The sequence below is a fragment of the Peromyscus californicus genome, unplaced genomic scaffold, assembly GCF_007827085.1.
Source record: "Peromyscus californicus insignis strain IS unplaced genomic scaffold, ASM782708v3 Scaffold_9__1_contigs__length_137607984, whole genome shotgun sequence".
Taxonomy (NCBI): Eukaryota; Metazoa; Chordata; class Mammalia; order Rodentia; family Cricetidae; genus Peromyscus; species Peromyscus californicus.
Genome location: NW_026294617.1, coordinates 53,367,010 through 53,392,264, shown reverse-complemented (window position 1 = coordinate 53,392,264; position 25,255 = coordinate 53,367,010). Strand labels below are relative to the sequence as shown.

General features: G+C 40.4%; 1 protein-coding gene across 4 annotated transcripts in view; it reads left to right on the top strand.

The window, feature by feature from the left end:
* The first annotated feature begins 12,307 nt into the window (after positions 1-12,307).
* Positions 12,308-25,255, top strand: part of LOC128106520 (transmembrane protein 161B) — an 83,783-nt gene continuing 70,835 nt past the window's right edge. For 2 of the 4 annotated variants that reach the window (XM_052732068.1, XM_052732063.1), the window contains exon 1: positions 12,313-12,476. Coding sequence is in view for 3 of the 4 variants with exons in the window: in XM_052732063.1 (XP_052588023.1) it covers positions 12,474-12,476 (3 nt within the window). In the remaining variant the exon portion in view is untranslated. Of the gene's footprint in view, positions 12,477-25,255 lie in introns of all 4 variants that reach the window. The other 2 variants (XM_052732066.1, XM_052732065.1) reach the window with 2 other exon arrangements.

Genomic DNA, 25,255 nt, shown 5'->3' with positions numbered 1-25,255 from the left:
TGTTTTTCTCTGCTGAGTAGTATTCCATTGTGTATATGTACCACATTTTGTTTATCCATTCTTCAGTTGAACGGCATCTAGGTTGTTTTCATGTTCTGGCTATTACAAACAATGCTGATATGAACATAGCTGAACAAGTGCTCTTGTGGTGTGGTTGAGCATTCCTTGGGTATATGCCCAAGAGTGGTATAGCTGGATCTTGGGGCAGATAGATTCCCGCTACTCACATCACCAGGGAGGCTACCTGGAAAACAGGACCCCAAGAAAGACACAGGGATTGCCCAATGACGGAGAAATGGAAGAGATCTACATGAACAGCCTGGACATGAGTGGGGGTAATGAAGGGCAAGGTTTGAGGGAAAGAGAGCTTGGGGGAGCGGGAGATCCCAGCTGGATCAACAACAGAGAGGGAGAACAAGGAATAGGAGACCATGGTAAATGAAGACCACATGAGAATAGGAAGAAGCAAAGTGCTAGAGAGGCCCACAGAAACCCACAAAGATACCCCCACAACAGACTGCTGGCAATGGTCGAGAGACAGCCTGAACTGACCTACTCTAGTGATGGGATGGCCAAACACCCTAATTGTCGTGCTAGAAATCCCATCCAACTACTGAGGGATGCAGAGATCCATGACTAGGCCCCGGGTGGATCTCTGGGAGTCCAATTAACGAGAATGAGGAGGGTTTGTATGAGCGAGAATTGTTGAGACCAAGGTTGGATAAAGCACAGGGACAAATAGTCAAACAAATGGAAACACATGAACTATGAACCAATGGCTGAGGGGTCCCCAACTGGATCAGGCCCTCTGAATGGGTGAGACAGTTGATTGGCTTGATCTGTTTGGGAGGCATCCAGGCAGTGGGACCAGGTCCTGTGCTCATTGCATGAGTTGGCTGTTTGAAACCTGGGGCATATGCAGGATCGCTTGGCTCAGCCTGGGAGGAGGGGACTGGACCTGCCTGGACTGAATCTGCCAGGTTGATCTCAGTTCGAGGGGAAGGCTTTGCCCTGGAGGAGGTGGGAATGAGGGGTGAGCTGGGGGGAAGGTGAGGAGGGCCGGAGTGGGGAGAACAAGGGAATCCGTGGCTGATATGTGGAACTGAATTGTATTGCAAAATAAAAATAAAAATTAAAAAAAATTTAAAAAAAATTAATCCATTTCTATAAATCTATACCTTGCCATGTGGCTTGTGGCTTACCGGCATCTTCACATGCTGTTTGTCATCATGACGGCTGGCAGTGTCTCTCTGCCTCAGCCTTCCACTTCCCAGCTTTATTCTCCTCCTTGTCCAGCCTATACTTCCTGCCTGGCCACTGGTCAATCAGTGATTTATTTATTGACCAATCAGCAACACATTTGACATACAGACCATCCCACAGCAAACAAGTGAACAGTTAAGCATTTTGATATCGAGCTAAAATAGTTTGCTATATAGATCCTGCCAAGGATCTAGTTCAATCCTTTGGGACCATTCAGAGGAAATATGATTTCTTTCCACATGGCAGGTACTTGGATATTTGAAAACAGTTATCTTGACCTCTCAAATATATTTCAAGATAAACACGCACATTTTTGCTTCAAACATTCCTAAAGTAAACTTCTTCACCATGATGTTTATTCTCAAGTGAGTCAATCCTAGATTTATTATTGGGCAAAATACTAAACAAAGCATTTATAGTAATACAGTCTATACACATCTATAACAAAATACAATGAAATGCATTTTTTTTTTTTTTTTTTTTTTTTTTTGGTTTTTCGAGACAGGGTTTCTCTGTGTAGCTTTGCACCTTTCCTGAATCTCGCTCTGTAGACCAGGTTGGCCTCAAACTCACAGAGATCCGCCTGCCTCTGCCTCTGCCTCTGCCTCGCTGGGATTAAAGGCGTGTGCCACCACCACCCGGCGAAATGCATTTTTCATTGATAATATATTTCATGTCACTGAGACATTTGGAAAAATATTCTGAAATCCTTTCCTTTTCTTTCTTTTCTTCTCTCTCTCTCTGTCTTTCTTTTTTGGGTTTTTTTTTTTTTTTTTTTTTTTTTGGTTTTTCGAGACAGGGTTTCTCTGTGTAGCTTTGTGCCTTTCCTGGAACTCGCTTTGGAGACCAGGCTGGCCTCAAACTCACAGAGATCCGCCTGGCTCTGCCTCCCGAGTGCTGGGATTAAAGGCGTGCGCCACCACCGCCCGGCTTCTTTTTTGGTTTTTAAATATAGGTTTTCTCAGTGTCATCTTGGCTGTCCTGAAACTTATGTATAGACAAGGCTGGCCTCGAACTCATTCCTTCAGTAATGGACTATGATGTGGAAGTATAAGCCAAATAAATTATTTCCTCCCCAACTTGCTTTTGATCATGTTGTTTCATCATAGCAGTAGCAACCCTAGCTAGGACAATTATACGCATTAAGATTCTTGCCAAGGATCAACATGGTCCTATCTTGGCATCACAGGTTATCAGGAAATCTTAGCTGGATGAATAAATTCCCAGTCAAATAAAATTGAAGGGACAGTTTCTAAGTTATATGATTTCTATTTTATATCACTTTAAATACTTTTTCTGTAACTGTTGCATGAATCCTAAATGGTCTTATAATAAAAACCCCAGAGCTAGATATCAGGGTGAAAGCTGAAAGATCAGAGAAACAGAACAAACCACAGCCAACCTCACCTTACCAACTCCTCAGCCTTACAGAGTCTCTGCAAGAGAGTGAATTCCTGTCTCCTGCCTTATATTGCTTTCTCCACCCAGCCATATCACTTCCTCTCTCAGCCTTCCTAGTGCTGGGATTAAAGGTGTGTGATCTCAAGTGCTGGAATTAAAGGTGTGTGTCACCACTGCCTGGCTGTTTCTCTTTTAGACTAGATTAATCTCATGTAGCCCAGTATGGCCTTGAATTCACAGAAATCCAGAAGGATCTCTGCCTCTGCCTCTGGGGTGCTAGGATTAAAGGTGTGTGCCACCACTGCCTGACCTCTATAACTAACTCTGTGGCTGGCTCTGTCCTCTGATCTTCAGGTAAGCTTTATTTCTTAGATTACAAATATATCACCACGTATAACTGTGTATTTGAGGCTTGAAAAACATTTTTAAAAGTATTTTATCCTATAAATATATGATTGATTTAAATATATGCACAGCCACAGATTTACTTCCTCTACAGATCAAAGAAATAGGCAGAAACATTTGTTAATCAAACAAGCTTTCTCTGATTACCTGGCTCTGGGGAGCACGGGGTTTTGCTTTGCTGAAACATGTCTTCTGCTGCTGGCAATATTAATCCTGAGGAATCCTTTGATTCTTGATAATCTGTATCACCACAGAGATTGTGTGATCTGCAATTTAATAACCACATTTTGATTCAAATAATCACCCTGAAACCTATCTCAGACCTTCTTCACCCCTTGCATCCATTTCACTATCTGTTATTCCCTCTAATGCACCTCAGACCTTCTTCACCCCTTGCGTCCATTTCACTATCTGTTATTCCCTCTAATGCACCTCAGACCTTCTTCACCCCTTGCGTCCATTTCACTATCGGTTATTCCCTCTAATGCACCCCAGACCTTCTTCACCCTCTGTCACTCATTTCATCATTATTCTTTCCTCTAAACCCGATTGTGATGACTAATTTTATGCTACCCAGATTGGGTCAAAGGATATACAGACAGCTGGTAAAAAACTTGAAGGTTTATATTTCTGTAAGAGATGTTAGTCTTTGCATCGTTGATTTGCCCTTACCAGTGCCAGCAGGCATCACCTAGCTGATCATGGACATGCCCAGGCAGATATTTTAATAATGCTTTCTTTTGGAGTTGGAGCATCAAAGTCCTTTAGTCTGTTAGATACCGGAGCTGGTTCTGAACATCTGGGCTTATGCCAGCACTCCCAGCCCTCACTCTTGTGCCTTGGAGTGGGACTGACATACATCATTGACCCTACAGGTTTGAGGCTTTCAACCTTCAGCTGAATCATATCACTTGCTTTACTGTAAGGAGAAACACATTGTAAAGCAAAGCAAATAATTAGTTATTTTACTTGTTTTCAAATCAAGCAAGATTATTTTATGAATCCTAGCTGTTTTTTTTTTATTTTTTGTCTTTTGCTCAGAGAGTCTTCAAGCAATGTTTCCATTTTAATTCTTTTTCTCTTCACTCCTTTCTTCCTTTCCTTCCTCTTTATTTTCTTTCCTTCACCTTTCCATTTGTTTTTCCTTCCCTCCACCTCTCTCCACTTAAAACTAGAAAGATTGCCTCTCCTGGAGTTCTAAGCCAAGACTCCAAAATCATGACCTTAGCTGTAAGCATTACAGCTCAGCTGGAAAGGTATCCTGGCACTTGGGAGTCAAGGAATACCACAAAGTCACACCACATAACAAACCTCACACAAGAGATTTATTGGGAGTGAAAAACCAGGAGGGTGGCTGCCTCTGCTCAGGTGAGAAACAGCAGCAAACTCAACAGGACAGAGGGCTTATATAGAGTTCCTTTGGGAGGGGGTAGATCTTTTCAGGGTGGAGCTTTCCAGGGTGGAGATTGGTGGGATTTCTTGTTCAGAAATTGGGCTTTTTACTCTGTAGGGCAGGGTCAGGGGCCAGCAGTTAGGGCAGTTAGAGTGTTCTGTGGGTGGAACTTGGCAGTTAGAGGTCCTTGGGGGAGGGGCATAGCCACTCCTGTGGCTCAAGGGGCTTCCATTAGCAGGCTTGGACTTCCTTTTGAGAGTCTAGGGAAGAGCATGTTCTTAGTTTTCTCCAATTTCTGGCAAGCATCAGTGTTCTTTGATTGTGGCCATATTAACCCACTCCCTGTTTCTATGGTTACACTGCCTCTTTTCTTCTGTTTGTCATATAAAAATATGTTATTGGATTTACAGCTCACCAAATAATCCAGGATAACCTCATCCCAAGATTAATAATAATATCTCTTCCCAATAAAATAATGTTCACAGGTCATAAGATTAGGATATGGATTCATTTTATGAGGGTCATCATCAACTGCTTGCTGTATAAGGACACAAGCTTGCTTTCCTCTTAAAACTGCCTCTTAATTCTTTAATGAAATTTAAGAAACCTGTTCTCTCCACATCACCTTAGTTTCTAAGTCTTATATTTCCACTCAAGCATTTCTTCAGTTCTTTTGTTTCTATTTATTTGAAAATCTCTGTCCCTTAGGTAAATGAACATGATATCATCGGGGAGGGGATTCACTAGAAAAAGCAAATATAAACTTAAAGAAAATGGGAAGGCATTCTGAGAAAAGCATTGTGAAGTCCTTGTGCAAACATCCATCGTAGACTGTACTTACACAAAGATCAAAGATGCAAACCAGTCAGTCGACTCATCTTCTTGAAGGAATCAAGAGATGTGGTAAACAAATGGAAAGATACTTCTGGCTTAACACAGTACATTGTTTTACAGTAAGTTTTCTAAAATTATTCTAAGTTTATTTATGTTTGTATGTGGGGGTGTGGTGAATGGCACAGCATGTGTATGGTCAGAGCACAACTTGTGGGAGTTGGCACTTTCCTCCCATCCAGTGGGTCCCAGCGACTGAACTCAGGTTGCTAGACTCAGCAGCAAGCACCTTTGCCCACTGCACTAACTTTCTGACCCAGGAAATTCTTTAAATAAGTAGAACTGCACTCGAAAATGATAAAAACACACTGTAATGGTTGATGTTACCAACTTGACAGGCCCGAGGGTCACTTGCCTATGAGTCAAGCCTCTGGATATGTCTGTGAGAAATTTTCTAGTTTAGGTTAACTGAGGTGAAGATCCGCCATAGCTGTGGGCTACACCATTTCTATGTGTAGGGAGGGCCCTGGACCCAATAAAGAGGAGAAAGGAAACTGAACGTAAGTGTAGCTGGAGAATTTCTCTCCATTCATCATTCTTTGCCTCCTGACTATGGAGGTAGTGTGACCAGCTGCCTCTTGTTCCTGTCCCCATCCCTTCCCTTCCCTAGAAAACTTTCTGAAATTATATCTTCCTTCATTAAGTAGCTTCTGTCAGGTATTTTGTCCAAAGGATATAAGAAACTAAAACACATATAGTAAATAGATAAACCAGTTGTTATCAAGTGTGGAGTATACTTTTATACAACCAATAGTACAGTGCATTGTATAACACCCAAACTACCACAAACGTGTAGCCTGAGTTACAATTTTAGGATGGTTGACATCACACGTCTATAGGAATCTTTTCTCTATATAACAATCTGATGGGACCATGATCATATACGTGACATGTTGATGACCAAAATATCATTATGTGGCACATGATTATAATTCGGTGTTTAAGATTTCCATCTCTTGAGCTGGAAAGATGGCTCAGTGGTGAAGAGCATGTGTTGTTCTAACAGAGGACCTGAGTCTATGTCCCAGAGCCCACATCAGGTAGCTCATAACTGCCTAGAAGTCCAGCTCCAGAGGATCTACCACTCAGGTGCATGCACAAGCACACAGATAAATATTAATAAATATTTTTTAAAAGAGTTCCATTTCTTACTCTAAAGGTACACATTTGCTTAGGTTTAGTTTAGTTTGCTCTATTTGCTTCCTGCAATTCCTCAAATATGTATGTGACTGTTTTCAGACCTCATTAGTTTTCCCTCTAAAACCTGGAATGGAAACCTCTCATAGCAGATGATTGAATCTGAACTTGAATTGTTAGGAACTGTCAGAATGTCTCCCCCTACTTGGGAATAGTATTGTTTTCACAACTTTTTAAACTTCTTTTTTGAGAAGAATCACCAAGTTGGAGTTACTATTTTTTAGGTACTATTTGTGTGGTGGTTTGAGTAGGTATGGCCCCCATAGACTCATGTCTTTGAATGCTTGCCCCATAGGGAGTGGCACTATTAGGAGGTGTGGCTTTGTTGGAGTGGGTGTGACCTTGTTAGAGAAAGTGTGTCACTGTGAAGGCAGGCTTTGAGGTCTTACATGCTCAAGCTATGTTTAGTGACAGTCTCCTTCTACTGCCTGTGGATCAAGATGTAGAACTCTCAGCTCCTTCTCCAGCATCATGTCTACCTGCATACTGCCATACTTCCTGCCATGATGACAATGGACTAAATCTCTGAAACTGAAAGCCAGCCAAAATTGAATGTTTTCTTTCATAAAAGTTGCTCTGGTCATGGTGTCTCTTCACACCAATAAAACTTTAACTAAGACAATTTGTGAGCCTGATTCAGTGCTTGAAATGTGTCATTTCCACTATTCAGAAAATTCCTATGAGAACTATCACCTCCATCTTATAGATGGGAGGAACACCTATCCAGAACAACAAAATTAAGTGTTGCTAAATGTCAAAATCACAACACAAGTATCTTAAAAGACTAGACTGGCGTTTACAGATGTTTCTAAAATTGAGTAGTGTCTCGTTCTATAACATAAGTGATCCAGTGAGCTAGGATGAGGGGGTGGTCTCGATAAGCAGAAAAGACTAAAGGAAGTACACACAAGGACTGTGAAGCCAACTGGTCACTTCAAGGTCACTTTGCTAAGGGGGTTACAATGGAGCGTGTTCCTTACCATGTGGGCTAGAGTGGCTTGTTTGGGGACTTTGATGCTTTCAGTTCGGTCATGTCCACCTTTATCAGGAGGACTCTGTTTTTGTCTGGTTTGTTGGAGGGACTCAGTTCAGAACAATACATTTCGATAATGTGAACAGGAATTAAAGCCAGGTTCTTGACACCACAAATGCAGGTTCTCTCACCATGTCAGCATCATATGCTTCCTTTGTTACAAATGGAGCAGGACAGGGAGTTCTGCCTTCTGTTAGAGCTAAGCCAGCACGAGAAGCTGCACATGGCTACCCACGGTGGTCTCCTGATTCTGAGCAGAAGTTTAAAAGGTCCATTGTTTGTCCTCTCTTAGAGTTTTTTCTTCAAGTCTAACCTCATTTGGGAGCTTTAGGTTCTTAACACTATTCTTTAGTGCTCATGTTACTTTTTATAATTATCCTTGGTATGCTATTGCTTTCTCCCAAGGTTTCTGTCGCTTTCAATTAGCCAAGCAATTCCTCCTTGTTGGTCAGAGTCAGGTTCCCCAGGTGCTGTGCCAGTATGCTAAATTATAAGAAAAGCAAGTGAAAAATTTCTTTGTTTTTTAAAATTTTACCTCAAGGAAACTTTTAAGGTGTCCAGTGATTTGAATTTCCTTTTCTGAGTGTGGCATGGCTACAGGTATTGAAAAATTGCATATGCTGTATGGTACTGAATTAGCAATAAATTTTGCTATGAAGAATAGCATGTGGCAGTAAGTGTCTGAAACCAGATAGGCACAAACCCTTCTGTATCAGCCCCAAGCTTCCTCTTGTCTATAGGTACATTTTAGTTATTAATACTCCTTCTCAGCCCACAAGTTCACTAGAGGCAGTATTTTTTTCTAATAAGCTGAAGATATTTGCATATCACTTTTTGTTTATAATCTCAAGCCAGAAAGTAGGTGGTTTTGTGAGGATGGTCTTTTTGAAGTAAAATATATCCCTAGACATGCAGACCTGGGATGCCTAGGAAAAAACGCTGAATTTTTTTTTTCAGCCATTTGTTTCATCTTTTGAGAACTCTTAGTTCTATACCTCAGTTTTTAATTAACTGTTTTCTTGATGTTCAGTTAATCTATATTTCATTCTGCAGGCTGTCACTTTGAGGTTGTCCTTTGCCACACAGCAGCTTTTTAGTTTTATGAGGACTTCTTGTTGTTGTTTTGTGGGCGTTTTTTTGCTGTTGTTAGGGTTCAGTGGCTTTGTCCTTTTGTTTCTTGCTTTGCTTTCTTAGTTTTTTGTTTGTGTTGAAAGCAAGAGAGAAAGAACATGAAGATGGGTGGGTTAGCTGATGGGGAGGATCACAGAGGACGTGGGGGAGCGGGAAAGAAAAGGTTTCACGAATGGCATCCAGACCCCATTATGGGAAGATATCTCAGAGAGTAAAATGCTTGTTGTTCAAGTATGAAGGCAGAGTTTGAATCCTAGAACCTGTACTTAAATCAAAAACAAAAACCCAAAACAAAACAACAAAACCAAACCAACCAACCAAACAAACAAACAAACAAACCCAAACCCAAAAACATAAGGCAAAGTTGCTGTTGGTTGCTGGTCAGTCAGCCTAACCTACCTAGCAAGTTCCTGGTCAAAGAGAGAGAGGGAGACCACAACACAAAAACCATGGTGGGCAGCTCCCAAGGAAGGATGCTCAGGTTTGTCTTTGTCTCCCCTTACCCCAGATCCTATGAAAATATGCACTATACAACTTGTACAAAATTGGAATTAGCATTCCACTCCTTAAGTTCTAAAAACAACTTGATGAAGCAACATAGAAACAAAGGTTCACAGGAATGTTAGTGAATTACTGAAGGACTGCAGTACATTTTTATTTTTGAGACTGTTTCATGCAGCCCAGGTTCGCCGTAGACTCCTGATTTTCCTGTCTCTACTCTCCAACTGCTGGGATTATGGTCATATGTCTGGTTTAACTACTGGAGAACTTTTCTCTCAAATTAGGAAGGTAAGAGCAATATAGGTGTTTTTCAAAAAAGTTTTAATGATGAATATTTTTTCTTAAATATTTTTTTTCAAAAATTTCCTTACTATAGAAAGGTTTGCAAAATCAATGCCGAGTATTAATGAATATATTCTGAATTATCTTTTTTGGTGAGTGTAGGACCTTTTTTCAGGTCAAAGCAGTTACACTGAACACAATCTTTCTCTTTACTAACTATGTTTTATCCTGTGATTTATATTGTTTTACTATTTGCCTGTGGCCATGTGGAAAGTTTTCCATTCTTTACTTTGGATGCTGTAACAGAACTACCACAAACTGGATGATTTAAACCATAAAATCAGTTCTCATAGTTATCAAAGGGGAATTTGAAGAGGATCCTCTTCATGGTTGGTAGATGAGTTCTTGCTATGTTCTCACATGGTGCTGAATAAAAGGAGAAACAAGCTCTTTTGTCTGACAAGGGCATTAAACACATCATGTAGGTTCCACACTCACTGATCCTCTTCTAACTTAAAAGACAACCATTTTCCACTATTGAGACTAGGCTAGTGGCTTTTTAGAACAATTACATAATGTTCCATAACCATACTGGAACTCAGTTGTTCCTACTATTGCCTATAAAGAATTCTATGTACAATTTAACTACAGAAGCAAAACCCAACAAAAATAAGGACCTAACTTTCCATATAGCCACAGACAAATAGCAGAACAATATAAATCACAGAATAAAACATATTTAGTAAAGAGAAATCAATGGAACTTTTTAAAGAGGTGAAACAAATCACATTTTGTAAAAGACAGGGACTGGACTTTGAAAAAGTGGTAGATTTTAATAATTGGAAGAGTTTCAGATCACAGTAGGTGCTGACATAAGCAGTTTTCTGTTGATATTTATACATATTTGAGATCAATTCTCAAAGAGAACATTTTAAGTTATCATAAATCCCAAATGGTAAGAGCCAAGACTTTTCTGATTGTACTCATGACTCCATTGCCAAAAAGATCTTTAAAATGTTATCATCACATCTCCCCTCCCTCCCTTTCATGATTCTCTTTATTTGAATGTTTGTCAACAACCTCTATCCATTTAAGAATTGGAAAGAGGTAAATTCTTTTTTTAAAACAAAGACGGGTAATCGATAGAAAATATTGTTTATAGGATAAAAAGACTTCACACAATTGTAAGCATATACATAAACTAATCATTAAAAATACTACTTTTATAATGGAATTTGTAATGCTGTAACGGAGATAACCACGTGAAATTAAAAGATTTTATCCAAGGATTGTTAATCAATGTGCCATGCAGAAAATAGAGTACAGACTATGACAGTCTATTAAAAGTGATGATAGCAAAAACTGACTGATTTCTTTTCTTGTTTTTACTCTGGCAGGAATGGATTCTATCCTGCTAATAATTCCCACCTTTCTGTCATATAGGAGGAGATGTTTTGTGAACCTCAATGAGGCTGCCAGGTTTAGGACAGCCGGAAGACCCACCGCCGCGTCATAGATGAAAGAGTAAGACTTCACAGAACGTGATGTCACTGACAGGATGATAGCCACTCTCCTTCTGCACCTGTTCTTCCGCAAGGATAGCGACTGCTTCCCCCAGATACACCAGCAGACTACCACACTCAACCATCTGCCCTTGTCCTGGGGCTGGAGAGCAGAAACAGAACCCTCGGGAAGTTCTGGAGTGACCATCAGCAGAAATCTATTTCACAAACTATTCCTCAAGGCCACTGGACTTGCAGCAACTTCTGTAATTTCTTATCCTTTCTCTAACACCTGTCACCCTACTTACCCCCCCGCCCCCCATTAAGAACTAACAAGGTAAACTTTGTCTCCCGTACCCTTTCCAAATAGCCCCCTCTAACTTCTTCAGGTGGCTCAGAACTGATTCCCAGGGCCTTTGGGCCATTTAGAGGTTGAACACCATTAGTTCCAGGTACTGCCAGGACAAAACCACATTATGGTAAAAGATATCTCAAGGACAAGGGTTAGATAGGCAAAGTTTCGGTAAGGCTTCTCAAACTGATCAATTTCTGGATGTAAGATAGGCAAAGTTTCGGTAAGGCTTCTCAAACTGACCAATTTCTGGATTAAAGATGCTCTCTGTAGTTATTTCAAACTTGCCTCCAAGATTAATTCTCATCACAATAAAAGGGCAGAAAGAGTTCACCGGTATAGATTTTTGGGGGTTGGGGTTGGGGGGTGTATGTATATGAGAATTTCACTTCTTTCTGAGTTATAATGCCTTTTCTGTTCATACTGGAATTAAGCAGGTAGGACGTGTCCATTGAATTTTCTTCTTGGTTCCTGTCCTTGGTAGATATCCACTGGCTTCAGCTGGCATCCGTGGAGAGCGAAGAACTTCTAAAGGTCAAATTCCATTGACCTAAGAGAGGCTGGTGCTTTGGCAGGACCTGGGTTTTTACCAAGATTCCAAGGTACCGCGTGAGGAAAACCGAAACACAGAAAGGGCGCTGGCGGAGTTAGACAATTTCTGAGATCTCTCAGCAGGAACAGAGCCCAGGACGCTCTTCATCCGCTGCAAACCGACAGGGTACGAGGCCGATCCCCGCCCCCAAGGCCGTCGGGATCTCCACCTCCGGCCGCAGGCGCCCGGCCCACCTAGGCACCCCGCGGGCGCGGCACCCCGCCCCGCCCACCTACCTGTGCGCCTGCGCCCCCGCGCTCCCAAGGTCAGCCCCGCCCCCCGCCCTAGCCTCGCACCCACGGAAGTAGCTTCGGAGGACGCCTTGCGTCTCCTCGTCTCTGCCGGGCGTGGGGTCGCTGGCGGTCAGGAGAGGGAGGGACTTCCTGTCCCGCGCGGGCAGGACTTCCGGCAGGGCCGGAAGACCTTTTCCCTCGCGGTTTGGAGAGATCCGACCCGCAGAACCTGGAGGGGAGGTTCGGGACGCTGCCGGCGACTCTAGCGTGTCCGTCTCACGACCTGTTCGTGGCGTTATGGTGAGTCCTTCGGTGAGGGCCAGAGTGACACCCTTCAGCAGAGGGCGGGGAGGTCAGTCTGGGGAAGGAGCCGGTGGGTGCCCCTGCTCTGAATGGAGAACCCTGCAGGAACGGTGCGGTGAACTGCTGGCAGGACCCCCACCTGCCCAGAGGGCGCACGGCCACCGCAGGGATTCCGGGCCGCCCAGACACCCGTGGGGTCGCGGGAGGGGCGGGTCGGTCGGAGTGCACTAAGTAGCCTGCATGGCTTGTGGCCTGTGGCACACCAGGTGGCCCCCAGATGACCTTGCTCAGCTCATCCCCCCTGGCCTTGTCACCTTTTCCCGCCCGGGGCTTGTGGCCAAGAATTGAAGGGTATAGAAGTACCTTTTGAACATTGCCCATATCATTCTTAGAGACAAGCAACGCTAGGCACTTAAGATAAAATTGGTTTCTCTTAAAACTCAACTATTTCAGAACTGGAAATAATGTCACTTAAAAAGAAAGTGCCCAAGTTGAGTATCAACGGATTGAATCCGAAAGGAAAATTTGTAAAGATATTGTGTTGAGAAGAGAGCAGTTGCAGTAGGGAGAATAGCCTCAGTCATAATATTTGCAAGTGTCCCAAAGATTAGGTGAAAAGGATTTCATAGAGAGGAGTAAATATAGAAATATATTATTCTTCTATATAGTAAATATAGAAAGAGCCTGGTATGGGCGGGTAGGATGGAAAGGAGTGGGCAGTAAGCAGAGGGTGTTTTAATGTGAGGTCAGTCATCCTGAGAGTTCCGATGCTGTTTTAGGCTGAAAGTAGGATAAAGTTAAGGGACTTGTAGAAAGAAAATCTTAATCCACTTTATTTAAGAAACAGTGGATGGTGATTGGTCACACAGCTCAGAAGTTAACTTATGAAATAAACAATGGGATTTTGAAAGGTCTAGGTTTTGCTTTATAGGAAAACGAGAGGAGGGCAAGTAGTTGTGTAGGGGTTGGTGATTGCAGTAAACTGTTTTCTGGAACATAAAAGGATTTTAAAAACAGACTTGTTTCCAAGATTACATGGTTCTGGTAAAGTTGAACAGACAGTTTGCCATATGAAAGATTTCCAACCCTTATCTGCAGGCACTTCTCTCTTTGATTCTTGTTCCAATTGTCTATATCATCTTTTTATGTACACCAGGCTGTCCTCCAGTTCAGAGATCTGTCTGCCCACTGCTTCCCAGGTGTGGGGATCAAAGGCAAATGCCACCACTCCCAGTTTGGCCATGCCTGTTTTTCAGGGTCACATATTGCCAGTTTTAGCTGTTGTCTGATGATTTTAGAAGGACTTTTGAACTTTCAGACTCATCTGGTTCCAGTTGCACTCTCCCAGATGCCTTATGTTTCTTTTATTTATTTTTTTTTAAATGTTTTGGACCTCGGCATAATATGGCTTACATTCCTTAAGAGAGCCCTGTTTTCATTTGGAATAATTAACTTAGAGAGGGAGCACTAGAACTAGAAGGAATCAAAATCTATCAACCTTCCCACCCTTCAAATTTTACAGAAGGAAGAATGTGGAGTCTAGAAACAGGCAATGGTATACTTGAGATGACATCTAATGAACTTGGTCTCTAGAAAAGTGTTGATAGAATATCAATAACACTTTTCAATACACTATAGTCACAGAGAAGCTGGATTAGAATGTCTTCTCTTCATTCTGAGATCTGTAAAACCACTCTGGCAGTTCCAAAGAAGTAAATATATTTCCAGCTAATCTCATGGTGATTTTCACAATCACTGGGTAGTTAACTGTGTCCACTGTGACATTGATCTTGTTTTTGAGTTACTTGACTGTAGTTGTTCACAGCCTTGAAATTGATCATGTTTGGGTATGTAATTGCAGTCAATGCTTAGTCTAAGAATTGAATTTTGTGAGGATGGGCTGAATTTAGGATGCATCTTAGTTGAATTAGCAGTTTCTTTTAAATTGCAAACTATACATGAACTCTGAAGTCCAGATTCTGCCCACTAGTTACATGATTTTGGTAAGATTACTCAGCTCTGTAAGAAGTTCTAGATTCCTGACAAAAGTAGAATTGGTCTTTGAGTCATCTTCTGATTCTTACATTCAGTGACTTAGAGCTTTGTTTCAGGATATATACATATTTTTTTATTGCAAAAATGTTATTTTATTTCATTATTGTCTTTTACATTCAAACTTTTTTATCTTTTTCTTTATTAAGAATTTTTTTATTCATTTTACATTCTAACCACAGATCCCCCTCTCTTCCTTCCTCCCGCTCCCTCCCTACTCTAGCCTCCCCCCCAACACATCCCCCATTCCCTCTTCTGAAAAAGTGAAGCGTCCCATGGGGAGTCAGCAGAGCCCGGTACATTCATTTGAGGCAGGTCCAAGTCCCTCCTTCTGCATCAAGGCTGTGTGAGGTGTCCCACCATAGCTAATGGGCTATGCAGCCAGCTCATGCACTAGGGACGGATCCTGATCCCACTGCCAGGAGCCTCTTAAGTAGACCAAGCTACACAACTGTCTTCCTTATACAGAGGGCCTAGTCCAGTCCCATGCAGGCTGCACAGCTCTTGGTCTAAAGTTCATGAGTTCCCACTGGCGTGGTTTGCTAGTCTCTGTAGGTTTCCCCATCATGATCTTGATGCCCCTTGCTCATAGAATCCCTCTTCCCTCTCTTTGATTGGACTCCTGGAGCTCAGCCTGGTACTTGGCTGTGGATCTCTGCATCTACACATATTTCTGATTAAGATTTAATTTGATTTCCTTGGCCCGTTAGTTCCTTTAAAACAAAACAAAACAAAGCAAAAAAACAACTCTTTTTTGTATTTTTATACATCATGTGGGTAGTCTTAAAATCTTTGTCCTTATATTTAGCCAAATATTTCACTACTGTCTTATAAATGCTACCCCAGAATGGACATTTTGATTTTATAGTTATTTAATTGGTTATAAATTTATTCTACCCTCTCATTCTTTGATAGGTATGTAGCCCCAAACTTTAGGGGTGTGCTATGTGTATCAGGTTCTTGAATTGTAAGCAAATGACAATAAGCTTGTGATATAGACTGAAAATACCTAGCTCTTTAAATTATTTTGCTTTCAGTTTGTGAACATATTCCATAGAAAATTTACTAAAGCTATACTAATTCTGTTTTACTTTCTGTTGTGATGGAAGTCTTGCATTCATGCTGATTTGTGGGAGAACAGTAGATTAGAGCTAGCATTTTGAGTTGTATGTGTTTCCTGGCTTTTGTAGTCTATGTAGGAGTTTATAATTATTTGCCACTGTTAGCCGTGGGGAGACGGAAAGCTTTGCTATAGTCAGAGTTGGTGAGGGATAGTGCTGGGTAGAGATAATGTGGTACATGTTATGAGAGAAATAACACAGTATACTTGAAGTGTACAAATCTTGAGTCTAAATTGGGGGAGTCATAGAGTAGGTGACTTCTAATGAGCTTGCAAAGAGTGTTGGGATACTTGAGTTTACTTAAGAATGGCTGGGAATGGTGGTGCATGCCTTTAATATCAGCATGAGATCTATGAGTTCCAGACCATCCTAGTATACTGTGAATTCCATGTTGTTTAGGTCTACAGGTCTACATAGTGAGATTCAGCCTCAAAAACAAACCAACAAACAAACACCCCTATGATTCTTGGTAAAAATGTATATTTGGATCCCATTATTGAGCAGTGAAATTTCGGAATCTTTACTTGCTTGCTTGGCTGTTCTTTGAAACATGGTCTTACTCGGTAGTTCAAGCTAGCCTTGAACTCTGTATTATCCTGCTTCAGTCTCCCAAGTGCTGAGGTTATTGTATGGTCCATGATTCTCAACTCAGAATTTTATTTCTAATAAATTCTGTAAAGTCTAAATTAAGTTGTCTTCAGGCCATTCATAGAGGAAAATGGAAGGTGAAGATACTTGGATGTATTTATTAGAAGTTCTTATGTGTTTGAATGAAAACAAGACATGCAATTGGAAAAATAGGTTCGAAGGAGGTTTAAGCATTGAACATGTAGTAGCAGAGATTTGAGTTTCCTTTAAAGTTTTCTGACTTCCTTTTACTGAGATTCTTCTTTGCTGTTTTGTCCTTCAAGAGGCCTAGTGGATACTATATTGAGACTTCCCGTTTCTCCAGTTAGTATTAGTTAATTCAACTTGTCTCTGAGCACCTTTGTAGAAAAAAAAAACCCAAAAATGTAAGCTACCTTTCACTCTTTCTATACCACTTGTTTTATTATCTTTTCCATTGCTAGTAATATGGTACCACAGATTGTGAGAAATGGGTTTTGTGGTTCACAGTCTTGGTCCAAGGTTGATGAACCTCATCTAGTGATAACTTTGCTGGCAGTGGTTGAAGTGTTTCAGGTAATCATATGGCAATAGGTGGATGAGAGGTAGGGGTGTGTGTGTGTGTGTGTGTGTGTGTGTGTGTGTGTGTGTGTGTGTGTGTGTGTGTGAATGCATGCATTCTCTCATTTCTTTCTTTTCTTGATTTAATATAGGAACCCTACTGTGATGCCATATCTAATTGTAATCATCCCAATGGCAATATCCTGAAACATGAGTTAAGTTTCTACCCTCTTAATGCAGTGGAAGCTAAACCCTAGCATGAATTTTAGAGAGGACAAACCATACTTTACCATCTGCTCTGGAACTATGTTAACAAAAACAACAACAAAAACAAAAACAACAGTTTTCAAGTCCTTGTGAAATGAATGTGCTCCTTTGGTTTGCTTGAAATGACTGTCCTTCGTTATACCAGACAACTGTTAAAAAATCCTATAATTTTAAATGATAACTGTTTACTCACTGTTTTCAACGTTGATCGGGCAAGGATATAACTTTATAAAACAAACATCTCTGCCTTTTTGGAGCTTGCTTTCGTTAGGACAGGCTGATGCTGATCTTGTAGTGAAGCAACCAGTGTGCTGGCTTTGGCAAATGAAACAAAGAAAGCAGGAGATAGAAAATGGTGGTGGTGGTGACTGATGAAACATAATGAATGTGACTGGCACAAGTGAGTTTAGACAGTCAGTTCTAACACATCTAATGAACAGTCACAAACCTTAGATTGTTTTTAGCTGTAGAAGACTTCCAGTAAAATCATTACAGAGTTTTGGTGAACAGAATGATTACAGATACGTATTTTTAAGCATGTAGATAATGGTGTTTATTACCTAGATTGCAGTTGTATGTCACATACTGAAAAAAAAAAAGACTTTTATTGTTAAGGATTTATTTTTTATTTTGTGGGTGTGAGTGCTTACCTGTATATGTGTGTATGTATGTATGTACGTATGTACCATTTGTATATCTGGTGCAGAGGCCGGAAGAGGGTGTTGATCCCCTGGAGCTGGAGTAATAGACAGTGAGTCCGTATGTGAGTACTCTTCACTTCTGAGCCATCTCCAACCCCTTGAAGGTTTTTTTTTTTTAAACCCAATTAATTTTTAATTAACTAATTACTTTTTTTTCCTTTGGTTTTTTGAGACAGGGTTTCTCTGTGTAGTTTTGGAGCCTGTCCTGGATCTCGCTCTGTAGATGAGGCTGACCTGGAACTCACAGAGATCCGCCTGGCCCTTCCTCCAAGTGCTGGGATTAAAGGCGTGCACCACCACCGCCCGGCCTAATTACTTTCTTATGTATGTTGGTATTTTGCCTGCATGTATGTGTGTGCAGTGCCTGAAGAGGCCATAGGACGGGGGTCAGATCCTCTAGAACTGGAGGTACAGATTGTTGTTAGTAGTCACGTAGGTTCTGGGAATTGAATGAGGGTCCCCTGGAAAAATAGTCACTGCTCTTAACCGTGACTTTTTTTTTTTTTTTTTTTTTAAAGAGAAGCTTTAGATTTGTGTGCATAAGTTTCCGTTGTTCTATGTATCCTCTCCATTATCTCTTAACTTTCACCAGATAGGTACATCTCATCGTTTTAAAAATAATATATTTTACTCATTGAGGATTTCATACAATGGATTTGATCAAATTCATCCCTTCTCCTCAGCTCTTCTCCACCTCCACTTTCCTATCTGCTAATTTCATGTTCTTTGTCTTTTTAAACCTACAAGTAGAGTCTGATTTGTGTTGTCCAGCTACTCTCGGGTGTGAGTCCTGCTGTGGTGTGTCGCTGACCTACTAGAGGGTCTTCATCTTTTTTAAAAAATAAAAATTATTCGTTGTACTTTTGGGGATAGGTTCTGGCTACATAGCCCATGCTAGTCTTGAACTTCTGATCTTCCTGTCTCAGTCTTCACAGTGCTGTGATTGTAGGCATGCGTTACTATGCCCAGCTCAGAGTGGTACATTTTGTACAATTGATACATTATCACAGTCTATATTCTGTATTAGGATTTCTCTTAAAAAAAAAACAAACAACATTTGTTTGTTTGTTTATTTGTTGTGTTTGTGTGTGTGCACTTACACCCTAGCATGTATATGGAGATCAGGGGACAATTTATGGGAGTTGATTCTCTTCTTCCATCATACAGGTTCAGGGGATGGAACTCAGTTTATTAGGTTTGGTGGCAATGGCAAGCACCTTTATCTACTGAGCCATCTCACCAGCCCAGGATTCATTTTTAATATCCTTTTTTGTGGGTTTGGATGAATTCATGATTCTGTGTACCCATCATTATTGTGAATTATTTTAACTCCCCTGAAAGTCTCTGTTTTACTTATTCATACTTTGTCTTTCCTTTTCTCTGGCAATCTCTGATATTTAAATCTTTCACTTTGTTTTGGATACTGATAGAAAAGTGCTGTTGTTGTTTTGTTTGATGCTGAAGAATAAGCCCAAGACTTTTCATAGTAGGCAGGTGCTCTACCCCTGTGATGTATCTTCAGCTAAAATGATAGTTGTTAAAGGCAGGGTCTTGTTCTCTGCTGGTGGGAGGTCATTGATTTTTGTATGTTAGATTGTACTCTACAGCCTTGCTGTAATTGCTGTTGGTCCACAGTGTGCCATGTTAGTGCTTTGCCTCATTAGAGTTCTGAGAAAATATACCTCAGGCACTAATAATCCCAGTTGTACCTTCATAACACTGAAATAAAACAGAAAGAGTAATTCTATTAGTAAAGTAGATGGAATATCTTTTGTATTTTTTGGCATAAAGTGTAAGATTTGGGGAAAAGGGAGAGAAATTTCAGTTTTTCCTAAGAAAATTAATGTTAATTGAGGTAGGAAGGCCATCCTCTGTAGGTGAACTGTTCAATAGGAGGGAGATTCTCTACTCTCTGAGTTGAGGAAGCAGATCACTAGCATGAATGTGTTAGTTCACTGCTCGATGATCTTGAGTGTAGCTGTAATGTGACTGTCTGCTTCACTCCTGCCCCTTTCCTTCCTTGCAGAGCTAGACTGTAACCTAGAACTGTGAGCCAGGTAAACCCTGTCTCCCTGCAGAGCTAGACTGTAACCTAGAACTGTGAGCCAGGTAAGTCATGGCTCCCTGCAGAGATAGACTATAACCTAGAACTGTGAGCCAGGTAAGCCCTGGCTCCCTGCAGAGATAGACTATAACCTAGAACTGTGAGCCAGGTAAGCCCTGTCTCCCTGCAGAGATAGACTATAACCTAGAACTGTGAGCCAGGTAAGCCCTGTCTCCCTGCAGAGATAGACTATAACCTAGAACTGTGAGCCAGGTAAGCCATGGCTCCCTGCAGAGCTAGACTATAACCTAGAACTGTGAGCCAGGTAAGCCCTGTCTCCCTGCAGAGCTAGACTGTAGGTAAGCCCTGTCTCCCTGCAGAGCTAGACTGTAACCTAGAACTGTGAGCCAGGTAAGTCATGGCTCCCTGCAGAGATAGACTATAACCTAGAACTGTGAGCCAGGTAAGCCCTGTCTCCCTGCAGAGCTAGACTGTAACCTACAACTGTGAGCCAGGTAAGCCATGGCTCCCTGCAGAGATAGACTATAACCTAGAACTGTGAGCCAGGTAAGCCCTGTCTCCCTGCAGAGCTAGACTGTAACCTAGAACTGTGAGCCAGGTAAGCCATGGCTCCCTGCAGAGCTAGACTGTAACCTAGAACTGTGAGCCAGGTAAGTCATGGCTCCTGGAGTTGCTCTTGTCAGGGCTGTTACAGCAGGAATAAAAACTAAGAGAGTCCTTAAAACTTAAAGACTTTCAAAGCACTACAGTTGGCTAAAAATTGAATTTTACTTTTCATCAGTAACTAATCGCTAAATATATTTAGCATCTGGTATTTATCAGATATTCTAAAAGTGAACTTCATTTAAATCCTTATGAAGTATTTCAGCTCTGGGGTTTTGTTTTGTTTTAACTTTCATTTTACAGGTGGAGGCACAACAAAATTAGACTAACTGGTTCCAAGAAATATAGATAACACTGATAGAATTTGACTTCGAAGCTAGTTTTCCTGTTTCACTGTGCCACTTAGCCAGGCTGATTATTGTTTAATTTGATAGCTTTCAGCTTATAAAATAATTAGATTTCAAAAGTTTAATCCAACGTTAAAATTAAAAACCATTTGCTTATAGAGATAATATTATAATAATAAATAATTAGATTATTTTTTGTTAGTCCTGGTGGTTCAAGCTTCTAATCCTAGCTATTCTAGAGACTTGAGGCAAGAAAGAGGACCACAGGTTCAAGCTAGCCTGGGCTAGAGTTAAAGGCTAGCCTGGACAATATGCCCAGACTCTATTTGAAGTAAGCATAAAGAAGGCTGGAGAGACATAACTCAATGGTAGAGTACTTGCCTAGTGTAGCATGTATAAGACTCTAAATTCAGTCCCTAGAACCACTGGAAAAAAGGAAAAAATAAGTAATTTTTATAACTGCTATATACTTGTACTTCGGGAAAGTCTTATCAAGCCTAGTTACTACCTAACATATATTACTGTTAGGCCTAACATGGTTTCCTAAGGCAAGTGCTAAACTTCTCCCACTGTTACAGTGAGTTACAGTGTAGATTCCTTAGTACCTCTAGTGCCTTAAATGCATTCAGTTAAGAGACTCCTTCATACTGGAGGATTAATCATTTAGGTCTGGGCATTGACTTGAAGTAATGCTGATGAGTGAGAAGGAATTGGAGATGCAGAGCCTTGAACCGGAATTTCTTAATTACTGTAAACTTTCTTTATCATACTTGTTCCAAGCCTGTTTCACACCTATTTCTTTTCCTCAGGGCTCTAGCAGTTGCCTCTCTCCCCCTCCTTGTACTTGTGACTGTTGCTTACAGCTGAAACTTTGCTTCCATAGGAGTTATAAAAACTAGAACTCTTAGAGAAGCTTCCCTTCCCTTCCATATGGTCAGCCCACACAAAGACCATCTCTCCGTGTCATTTCTTCACGACCACTAACAGGTTAATTAGCACAGAGATCTTTTTTAGAGGAAAAATAGGACTTTTGATGAGATACTGTCATCTCAAGTTTATGCTCAACAATCACACATTTGAGTTACAAGAGAAATCACATTTTAAAACTATCATATTTTAAGTAAATTTACAACTGTTGGTTCACATTCATAGTTACTCTGCAGTACATGTCACAGGTTGGAAATACCTGCTGGATGACAGTGATAGTGTCTTTGTAGAAAAGTCTTGGATGCAGAGAGGTTTGGGTTGTGAAGAGTGTGGTTAGTATGAATGGGTACTGAAAAAGAAAAGGAAACCTTTATCTAGTGCAGCGGGCATGTCAAGAGGAACGCTTAGCATGTCGTTCTGTTCTGTGTGTACGTCATTGGAGGTTGCCAATGGTTGGTGCCTGCTGCCATGCATACTTAGCACTGTAAGGTTTTAGTTTTACTGTGTTTGCAGTGCTGAGGGAAGTGTTTGACTACTGAGTTACAACCCCGTGTTTACCTTTTAAAGCAAACTTCACATTTTTATCTCTGTGATAAATAGGAGTCTTTGAAAATAATAATCTCAGTTATTTGAATTATCTGCTTGTCTTCCACACCAGTTGTGCTCAACTGGTGTTTGTAATCTTTATTTGCTGATTGCTGCTGTCGACTCTAATGCCATGATCTACTTTGAAAAGCAATGTCACCTTCTGTTTTCTGAAGGAAAGTCATGCTGGAAGAATTTTTTCCATTAGCTTGTCATTTAAATATTTTATCATCCCGAAGACTTCAGCCATACTTATGATGATTATAAGTGATTAATTACAAATTGTTAATATTCTTCAGGCTTGTAGGGATGTCTGTGTAAGCATCCATTCCTTTCTGTTTAGCCTTGTTCAAAAGGGAAACCATGATTTCTTATCTCATAGGCATTTCCTTTTTGTTTTTGCCAGTTTCTTGCTAATTAGCTCAGGCTAGGATGGAACTCACTCTGTCCTTCATGCTGCTTAGAACATGATCCCCCCCTGCCATAGCCTTCCCAGAGCTGGGATTACAGGTGTATGCTGCCATGTCCAGCTAAGTTTTGCATTTATTGTGGTTAAAAATTGTCTTACGTTCTTTAAGACAAAAAAGTAGAAGACTTGGCGATTGGATTTTGGAAGTAATTGTTACCATATTTTTCTGATCATTAGAAACACAGGAAAATACTGTGAAACATTTCACTGTACTGTAGATTATGACCTTAGTTTTAAGACATTTATTTTTTTACGATTGAAACTATTTTCTAGTATAATTTCAACTAATGTTAATATGAGTGCTTGCATTTTATTTTTATAATTTGTCCATTAATCATTTTTACTAGAAGTGTTTGTGGTCATAGTTCTTATGTCCTCTTTGACTCTCCCTCCAATGTGGACTTCAGGCCATTCTGGAACTTAACTCTGTTGAACCCACTGTCCTGATAAAAATCTGTGCTGAGATTACAGATGTGTGCATTATACCCTCAAATAAGCAATTTTGTTTCATTTTTCCCCCAGTGCTATGTGATATTGCCAACTCCTTCTCCTAATACCCACTGATTAGAAAAAAATTATATCATTAGAACAAGCAAAAACCCAAGTCATTTAAAGAGATAATTGACTAAACTTCAAAAATAAAACAAAACTTTAGGCTTAGATAAGTCTCTGGAGATCAATGGAAGTTTTTAAAAATTGAGTACCTGTGTTTACTTATTTGTGTGTGTGGCAACAGGTGCATCTGCCATATGGGGTGTATATGGAGGGCTAAATATTGCTTATGGGAATCATTTTTCTACCGTGTGGGTCCAGGGAATCCAACTCAGCTCCTCAGACTTGGCAGTAAAGACCTTTACTCTCCAAGCATGTCGGTGACCCTGGAGATACTTTTTTTATTTATTTTTTAGGGCATTAATTGAGGTGAGACTGTTGAGTGGTGGGCTAAGTCTACCATGCTACATTAATTTGCAACTCTTGGTTTCCTTTCAAGCTTCTTATAAATTGTAGCTCATTTAATCCTTTTAGGGAAAAGATCATTATTTATTACCACTAGCTGAAAACTTCATGTTAAAGGCTTTGTATAGAAGTGTTAAATTTTAATATGCTAGATGTGTATTTAGTTAAATTCTTGTGGTCATAAACAGTAAGGTCTGCTTGGGATTTGAGAGATCATTTGCCATTTGTTTTAAAGAGAGGAAATGAGTCTGAGAGAGCTTGTCTAATTGTTGTGTAGCTAGTGACAAAAGTGCAGGTACTCAGTGTGTTTCTTTGTTGAATCCGTTAAAAGAGGCACAAGAGTTAACTTCAGGGATATATGTTTAAAGGTTCTGGGCTTTTGTATTTATAACTGAATTTCTTATTTTAAGTGTGCTTTGTAAACGATGAAGTGCACTTAGCATGGTTGTAGTAAGTTGTTTGTGTAATGAGTGGGTTCCTTCCTTTCACCATGTGAATTTCAGGGATGGAGCTCAGGTGATAATGTTTGGCTACAAGCGCCATTACCTACTAAGCCATTTTGCAAGCCCTCTTTAGAATAGTACTACAACATTCTTCTATTATTCTCATTTAATATAAAGGCCTTGTTTTGAAAAAGCAAACTTTTCAGTCCAGTTTACTCTGTTACTAATGGCTGACTCAAAGCAGGAGTAGCTCGTGTAATCAATTCTGGGGTACTGGAGATGGCCCATGAGAAAGACTTCTTGTCTGTTTATGGTTTTATGTTGCTTTTACCAGTGTTGGAGTATGTAGAGGATTTCTCTTTTGGATTAAGTCTAAACTGTTCTTAATGCCTTGACCTCTTAAAAGCCTCCGCTTAGGGCTGCCAGTCTTTCACCTGTGTGACTTTTATCAGATTTTTCCTTTCAGGTTTCTCACCCTCCTTTTAATGACATTGAGTTTTGATGATTATCCTAGTGTTTGTTTTTTCACCTTCAGAGATCCTGTTGTTGGTGTGACTGTTCTTCAAGGACATCTCAGATGCTGTCTGGTGCTTTATTTGGCTATTGATAAGCTATTTTATCTTGTGTTTTTTAATTCTCATAACATTTAAAGGTTCTAAATCCTGATCATTCTTTTTTCTGATAGTGTACCTAAGCTTGTAGTCACTTAGGCAGACTTACGGTCTCTTGGAAATCATCCATTCAATTCCTGTGGTTTTTGTTTTTGGCCCACATTCTCATAACTTGGAAATATTCCACCCTTTTATAGCTTATGTCCTCTGCCTGTTCTGATGGTTAGGAGCTAATTTGAAAACTTTGGAAAAATCAGAGTTTTCAAAAATAACTACATGGTACCAGCAAAGTATCTGGAATTTTGACCTCATTTATCTGATTTTCCCGATCAGGTTCTAAATTACCTGTGACGACCACAGTTTTCACATTTAATACAGTCCATACTTATTTATGCTTCCATTCAGTGGGAAAGGACACAGAGTATATATATCACATCAAATTTTCCTCATTAATTTTTCTC